The sequence below is a fragment of the Hydra vulgaris genome, chromosome 08 (genome assembly GCF_038396675.1).
Source record: "Hydra vulgaris chromosome 08, alternate assembly HydraT2T_AEP".
Lineage (NCBI taxonomy): Eukaryota > Metazoa > Cnidaria > Hydrozoa > Anthoathecata > Hydridae > Hydra > Hydra vulgaris.
The window spans coordinates 61,493,141-61,501,912 of NC_088927.1; the positions used below are offsets into that span (position 1 = coordinate 61,493,141).

Genomic DNA, 8,772 nt, shown 5'->3' on the forward strand with positions numbered 1-8,772 from the left:
CTTTGACACTGTTGTAATTTTTTAGTTTTTTATTATAATTTAAGTAAGTTTTTATAAAGTTAATTTTTAATTCAATGTTATTATATTGCTTTGTATACATAATATATACCATTTATTTATTTTAAGGAAGTTGCTGAGAAACAGCAGGAACCTAACATAGTTCCTCATCTTGCTCCACCTAAAGTTCAAAAAGTTGATCTTGCTTCATTATTTACTTCACGACAGTTGCCTATGTCTGATCAGGAATGTGTAAGTTTTTTGTATATAAAACAATTTTAAATTGTTTGAATAATGCAAAATATGTTCTAATATATTTCCAATGGTGTTAAATTTAAAAAATATTTGCATAATTTTTGAAGTTAAAAAACTTTTTTTGTACACAGAACAAGAAATCAACACAAACAATTTAGCCTTTTTGATTTTAAATAGACCCAATTACTAACATTGGTTCTTCCTTTTTTTTTGAAGATAATTTTATATATATAATATTGATATGAATTTAGTTTAACAGTTTAACAAGTTGTACCATTATTATTGGTTTCTGGTAAATTATTGTTTAGGATCAGCTTTCAGAAGAATGGAATGAAGATTTAGAACAGATGGAATGTTTTGTTTTAGAAGGAAGAAAATTTGTGCGACTACCAGAGGAGGAGTTTGGTTACTTCTATAGTGCTGACTGTTATGTTTTTTTGTGTCGCTACTGGGTGCCTCCTGAAGAGAATGAAGACGATGAAGAAAATGAAGATGAGCAAGATGAAGATGAAGAAAAAGAGGTTGTTTTTTTGTTATTGTTTTTTTAAATATTTTTTAGCATATTTTTGGTTTTTTAATTTTACATTGAATTTGTTTTTAAATTAAGCTTATATCTAACATGTGGTGCTTTTTCGATTAATTAACTTTTGTTTGCAAGTTCTTTTATTAGAATAATTTTGAATATGTTACTAGTAAGTGACCGAGGTTGATATTTGACTGGGGCCAGGGCAAGGTTTGATAAAACATAGCCAGGGCCAGGTTTGTGACTGGGGCTGCATAAACATTTATAAATCCTTAAGTATTTATTTTTTTATTCAAAATTCATGTTATATCTTGTATATATATGCATATATAAATATCATTATGATCAAGATGATCCTGGTAATCATCATTATTATCATCATCTTCATCATCAACACCATAAAAGAAGAAGACTAAAACCTGATGATAATGATTATCATGATCCTCGTTATGATCATCAGCATTGTCATTATCATCAGGCTTTAGCCTTCCTCTTTTATGCTGTTTCTCTAATATAAACAATCTAGAGCATTTTTTTTCTAAACTAAAGCTCGTTTATACAATATGTAGAGCACTCTCTTCAAGTTTTCTTACTTCTAGCACTACAGTTTTCTACTGAAGCTGCTACCTCTCTACATGTTGGTACCTAAATTACTTATTTTCTAACAAAGGTTGTTCGATACAACGTTTTTTCTAATCTGTCAAAGATTATGCCTCTTTTTCTTGTCTTCCTAGAGTTGCACCACACATCCATTTAATCATTTTTTCTTGTGGCAAATACTACACCATATAAATACTAAAGTTTATATAATAATGAAAGGATATTGTATGCCAGCATCTAAATATGGATATAAACATATAGCAAACATATATGTTTATATCCATAATGTGTATGCATAAAGTGCATCTTGGAGGCTTTTATTTCTTCTGGAATAAAAGTTTGGAAGCTTTTATTACTTATCTTTAATTTTAAGTCAAACCTCACTCCATATTTTTCACCATCTTGAACAGTTGCTTTATTAAACATTTATATAATTATTTTTTTTCATCTTTCTTACAAGAACATCTCTCTTAAGAACAAATGTTCTTTTATCATTGCAAGAAGCAAATGTTAAAAATTCCTGTCTGATGTTAAGCTCTGTTATTCTCATTTTACTAAATCTTGTATTTTATCTCAGATTTAGGTTCTAGAGATGTTTCATTAGTCTTCAACAATGTCATTAACTAAAGTAAGTCTAACATTTAATCTCTAATTCATGGGTCTGATCTTTTTACTTCTCTTAAGAATAAAGCAGAGTTATTTGCAAAAAAATCATACTCTAATTTGGCTTTTGAATATAATGGCCATACTCTTTCTGACAGTTAAACAGATTAACCCATTGTTAAACATCCAAATCATTCTGGCTTTCAATTCTAAAGTTAATTTTCAATTAAGTAATTCTACAATTTGTGTTTTTCCAGAATAGATTTCTGTCATAGTCTTGAAAAGTGTTCTTCAGAACTCTCTTTAATTTTTGGTAAATTTTTAAAAAGTACTGAAAAGTGGTTCCAATTTTTCAAAACTCTAGAAAACACTTTGACCTGTTTTGACCTGTCTAACTATCCTACGATTAGTCCTCATTCTGTTATTAGTTTCTTTATATAAAGGTTTTGAGGTTATTAAATTATTTCTTTCTAACTGCAGTAGTAAAGTTATTCTTGAAGGCCTACCATCTTCTTTATTTCAAGTAACTTTAAAGGTACCAAAGGGTTCTTTGCTCCTGTATTGTTTCTTATCTACAATAATGATCTTCATGAAATCTAAAGTGGTTCTCTTTGCTGACATCTCAACTTTATACTCTTGCCCAGAAGTCTTTACTTATTAATTGCTTAGAACAAGCAGCTGATTTTAAATCTGATTTCTCTTCTGTAACAACGTAAAGCTTGCAGTGGCTTATCGATTTAAATTCTGGAGTTAAAATCCACAATTTTTGTTAGACAACAAAGCTCATTTATTTATTGCAAAAAAATATTGCAATATTGTTAGCATTCCCATATTGATGAATAACAACCCTCTTAGTCTCAGACAAAGTCTAAAAGCACATTGTAAATGTAATTAGACCTACTTTATTTGCCAAGCTTGAGCCACTCTCCCATTGTTGTAAGGTTACATTTCTTTTTTCTACAAATACAATCATGGTCAATGCTCAAACAAACTATTATCTCTATTACAATAAACCAAAACTCATTCTTGCTTGGCTTTTTATTCAACAAGTTGCATCCTTTTACTGTATCTGTCCCTTCATGCTAAAAAAACTTTCATTAATCCAGTTTTTTTTCCTTGAACATCAAAAAAACCTTATAACTCTTACCCATCTTCATCATTTCCTTTTTTATTTGGCCCCGGTCACTTACTATATGATAAATATTTCTAAATTTCTGATTTTTTATTTAGGATGATTTCCAATGTGTTGTGTATTTCTGGGAAGGCAGGGATGCAGGAAAGATGGGTTGGCTAACATTTACTTTTAGTCTTCAAAAGAAGTTTGAGGCTTTATTTGGAGATAAGTTAGAAGTTGTAAGGACTCGCCAGCAACAAGAAGCGCTTAAGTTTTTGTCTCATTTCAAAGGAAAATTTATAGTTGAAAAAGGTATACCATTTAAATCTTTTAAAAGTTTTAAACCAAAAGTGTGTTGGTATGTGTGTGTATATACATAAATATATATATATATATATATATATATATATATATATATATATATATATATATATATATATATATATATATATATATATATATATATATATTATATATATATATAAGCCATTGAAATTAAGAAAAAATAAGGTTGGCAATAAATTACAGAGTTTAAACTGTTAAAGTTCTACATCAGGTTGGCAAAAAAAATTTGACACAAAGGTTTTGCCATTAAACTTAGAAACAAGGCCAGCTTAATTCTTTCTCTTTTTCTGTTTTAAATTTAAAATTTTAGTTTATTTATAAAACTATGTTTTTTTTTAATTGTTATAAATATTTTTTTTAAGTTTTTTAACTTTGCTTTTGTCTTAAACTCAATTAAACTAATTTCCTCTTAAGTTAAAGTTCAACTTAAAGTTTAACTTTTAAACTTTAAACCTTGAAGAGTTATTAGAGTATTACATGAAATTATAATTATAATCAAAATATAAATATAATAAAAAGGAAAAAAATGAAATTCTGTTTTGATTTTTAAGAACTATATATTTTACATGAAATATTTTAAAACATGAGTTCATCTTCCAATTTATTAAGGTTCAACTTCCCAATAATTAAGATTCACCTTTTTAATTATGAAGGTTCACCTTCCTTATGATTAAGAAAGTCATTGTAAAAAGATAGTGAGTGTTGTAAGGAGCTTTCAATTTTTTGTTATTATTTATCTTGCAATATAATTACTCTGAAACCTAAACTATGATTAAAAAGAAACATCCATTAAATATCTTTTAGGATAGTGTAAAGTAGTGTATTTTAAGCAATACTATGATAAACAAAGGCGTTGGTTTTATATATATATATATATTATATATATATATATGTATATATATATAATATATATATATAAAACCAACTATCTTTTTACAAATATATATATATATATATATATATATATATATATATATATATATATATATATATATATATATATATATATATATATATATATATATATAGAAACATTTAAAAAAAGACTAAAATATGAACTTTTTATAAACGCTTTTTCAAACTCATAGCCAACTTGTTTTAGTGCTTCTGAATTACTTCATCACTATTGTGATTGTTGTAAATAATGGCACTTTAATCTCTAATTATTATTATAATTATATATATATATACATATATATATATAATCATATAAATATATACATATATATATATATATATATATATATATATATATATATATATATATATATATATATATATATATATACATACATACATTTTTTTTTTTTGTTTTGTTATTTCACCTCCCCAAGGCCCAGAAGGCCACTACAGATGAAGAGGCTACTTAATTGTGGTTATAACCCTCTCTCAACTCTATAACTTCGAAACACGAACCTTGACGAACAAGGCCGCTGTGCGGAGAAACAAGTTGAGCGCGGTACTATCAGGGACATGGTGGGGATATATATATATATTTGTATTTATCACTCAACATATTGGCCAAAAGGTCAGTATGCTGTTTCATAATGTTCATTTTTATAATAAAACGAAAAGAAAACAATGTTAATGAGCATTAGTGCATTATGAGAAATTTCTTTTTGTGATTATCAACACTAACGTTAAGATTTTAGATCTTTTATAAAAAAGGTCTTAGACTTTAGTGTCAAGCAAATGTGTCAGACTTTAGTATCAAGCAAATGTGCTTGAATTTTTCTTAAGAGTTTATATTGAAAAATTTGTTTCACAACAGGTCGTCGAAAACATACAGAAAGGAGTACAACTCCAAGGTTATTTGAGATACGTAGCACTATGGGCAAGTTAACAAGACGAGCTATGCAAGTGGAATGTGATGCTCAAATATTGAACTCTAACTTCTGTTTTGTGCTCAAGGTTTGTAAATATAAAAGTCATTTTTACATTAACATATAAAAGTACGAAATAAAATTTTTGAACAAGTAATAAAATTTCTTATTCTTAAGTTTAGGTTGACTTAATCCTCTATAAAACAAATTTTTTCAATAAATTTAGATTATTAATTAATCAGTTTAACTACTCTCTATCGCTCATATTATCATTTGTTTAGTTATTTTTTCTAACACAAAGTCTCTGGAAATTTATATATATATATAAATTATATAATTTATATATAATTTATATATATATATTATTATTATATTATTGTTCTGATAATTTTTTAAAAATTTTTAAATTATTTCCCTGCTCCTAATTGTAATTTATTGGATGAAAAAATTAGATAAGATTTTTTAGATTTAGCTGAGGTTTTAAGTTATAAAAATAAATATTAGGATTTTTTTGAATCTTTATTTTTAAGCACTCATTTGTTAATATTAAAAAGTTTATTAATCAAAATTTGTCAATAGTGTATCAACAAGTATCATAAGAAAGTATTAGAAATATTTCAAACAAAAAATCCTGTAAAAAATCTTATTTTGCAGTTTATTGTGTAAAAATTATTCTTGAACTAAAAGTGGTAAAACTCAATTAATTCAACATTAAAAAAAATTTCATGGTGTTTCTAATGAAAATTATTATTGAAAAAAACGAATTTAATGAAATGCGCACTTTAATACAGATACACAATTTTCAGAAAAAGAAGAATCAAAAAAAAAATTTTTTTGTATATACTGATTTTTGTAGCAATAGGTGCAATGAGTGTACATATGGGTATGTAATCAGTCTTAACATAAGGAATTCATACCTCAACTTTATGTTTTATAATGACAGATATAAATTTATTTAGTGTTTTAATATATATATATATATATATATATATATATATATATATATATATATATATATATATATATATATATATATATATATATATATATATTCACTCATCTATAGGTACCTTTTGATTCTTCTGGAGGGATAGTATATGCTTGGATTGGTAAGAACTGTTCAGAAGACGAATCTACGCATGCAGAAGAGATTGCTGGAGAGCTTGCTAAAGAAGGATTTTCTATGCAAATTCTTTTAGAAGGAGAAGAACCAGAAAATTTTTTTTGGGTAGGGATTGGTGGAAAGAAAGATATTTCAAAGGTAATTTCACAATTTTTTTAAATTTTTTTTTAAATGTGGATTCATGACTATGTTTAAAGATTGATCTTATTTTTCAGACGGCAGAATATGCGACGCAAGCTCGTTTATTTAGATGCTCAAATGAAAAAGGTTTTTTTACTGTGTCGGAAAAATGTTCGGATTTTTGTCAGGTATTTAGTTTATTATTATAATGGCATTGTTTTGTTGGAATTAAAAAAAAAAGTTTATTAATGTGACTCTTTAGGATGATCTGGCGGATGATGATGTCATGCTGCTTGATACTGGAAGCGAGGTTAAATAATTTGTTCCATTTGTATAAAACATTAAGATTACTACATTAAAATTTTGTGAGTGAGATAGAGTTTTGTTATTATCGAGATAAAAAGTTGTTCGAAATTGTTCGGTTTTTTTTCATTTTTACAAATGAAACTTATAATATAATTTGTTGTGTATTTGCTCGTTTTAGCTATTTGTTTGGATTGGTGAAACTGCCAGTGACATCGAGAAAAAGTTGTCAGTGAAAGCTGGTCAAGTATGACTTAAGTTTAACAGTTTTTGTCTTCTAATGATCTTGCGTTATACATATATATATATATATATATATATATATATATATATATATATATACATACATACATACATACATACATACATACATACATACATACATACATACATACATACATACATACATACATACATACATACATATATATATATATATATATATATATATATATATATATATATATATTTATATATATATATTTATATATATATATATATATATATATAGAGAGAGAGAGAGAGAGAGAGAGAGAGACGACAAGAACGCTGCGTGAAGAAACAAGTTTGTTTTTTTCGCAGTTTTTAAGAGCAAAATTGGTAATTGATTGTTTTGATTTTTCTATATAGGTTTATATGCAGCATATAAAAGAACAAAAGTTAGGTCCACAACGAAAGTTACACTTAACTGGAAAACGAAAGGAACCTTTCATATTCACCCGAGTTTTTCATGGATGGTGCGAGTGGCCCGCAAAGTAACTTGTTTTGCGTCTCATGACCTATAATAATTATAATGCTTTTTGCTATGTGATGGCTGAGTTTTTGGTACATTTTATACCATACCTCGATATACCATATTTTGATAAAAACGTTCTTTTTTGAAATGTATATTTCGACATACGAGAGGAAGTGTAACGCGCATAAGCATAAAGCTAAGTATTTGGCTACAAAAATAACAAAGCAGAAATAGCCAACATAATAGATTCTTATATATATATAATATAAAAATATATATTTTTGAATAATTTGTAATTACTTGTATAATTTATATTTTTTTATTCAATATACTTTTCGTTTTTGGTTTCCTATTTTTCATTTTCGATTGACATCTATTTATGTGACGCAATCTGCGGTAATCTCTTATCACTGTAAATAAAACGACCATGTTTTTCTTACTAAGTTGATTTTTTGTGTTCATAGTACTAACTATTGTTTTGCTGTTAAATAAAACTTTTTTACAATTTTTATTACAAATTTACGCTTTTTTTTTTTTTAACAAATTTCTACGAAAATTTATTATTTAAACTAAACTATTATTGAGCACATTTTAGATGTTTTTTTCGGATGTTCATTTCTCTCTCCTTTTTTTTCTCCCCTTATATTCAACGTATGGAAGACTGGGTTCAGTGACGTAGTTCACTCGGTTTGCACCTGTTTTCGTAAACCTTTTCTTAGAAAATTTTCAGTTTGCATGACCGAGTGTGTGGGCGCTACTGAAGTTTCTCCCCCTTATGATTGATTATTATAGAGAATTTCATCATAATTCAGAAGAATGATAAAAACATAAATTTCAAAGTTAATAGAGTTCACCAATCAAGCCCAAAAGTAAGAAAACCTGTTAAAAGCTGATTTTTCGACTTAAAAACCTAATGTACATTAATTATCTTCACAAACTGCTAATAATTATAGTTATTATATTTACAATAAAATACAATTATTATTGCAATTAGAAACTTAAGTTTTTTTTGAGTCGGTGCGGACCAGTTTACAAATAAGGGTGCTGATCTTTTTATTCATCATTATTGATTTAATAAGCATCCAAAAAAAACTTAGCGTTTCCAATTTTTCCAAAAAAAAGGTTGTTTTCTAAATCCCTTGAATGAATTGTTTTTTAAATCCCTTGAATAAATTGTTATGCTTTTTTTCTGTTTTTCAGAAAAAGAGCGTACGCATTATGTGTGCATGT

General features: G+C 26.4%; 1 protein-coding gene across 1 annotated transcript in view; it reads left to right on the forward strand.

The window, feature by feature from the left end:
• LOC100214454 (protein flightless-1 homolog) overlaps positions 1–7,869 on the forward strand; it is a 46,166-nt gene extending 38,297 nt beyond the window's left edge. The window contains exons 35-43 of the mRNA XM_065804092.1: positions 127–249; positions 561–773; positions 3,209–3,404; positions 5,209–5,348; positions 6,327–6,521; positions 6,599–6,691; positions 6,766–6,813; positions 6,988–7,053; positions 7,437–7,869. Coding sequence (XP_065660164.1) covers positions 127–249; positions 561–773; positions 3,209–3,404; positions 5,209–5,348; positions 6,327–6,521; positions 6,599–6,691; positions 6,766–6,813; positions 6,988–7,053; positions 7,437–7,565 — 1,203 coding nt within the window. The 3' untranslated portion in view covers positions 7,566–7,869. The remainder of the gene's footprint in view (positions 1–126; positions 250–560; positions 774–3,208; positions 3,405–5,208; positions 5,349–6,326; positions 6,522–6,598; positions 6,692–6,765; positions 6,814–6,987; positions 7,054–7,436) is intronic.
• Positions 7,870–8,772: the final 903 nt, after the last annotated feature.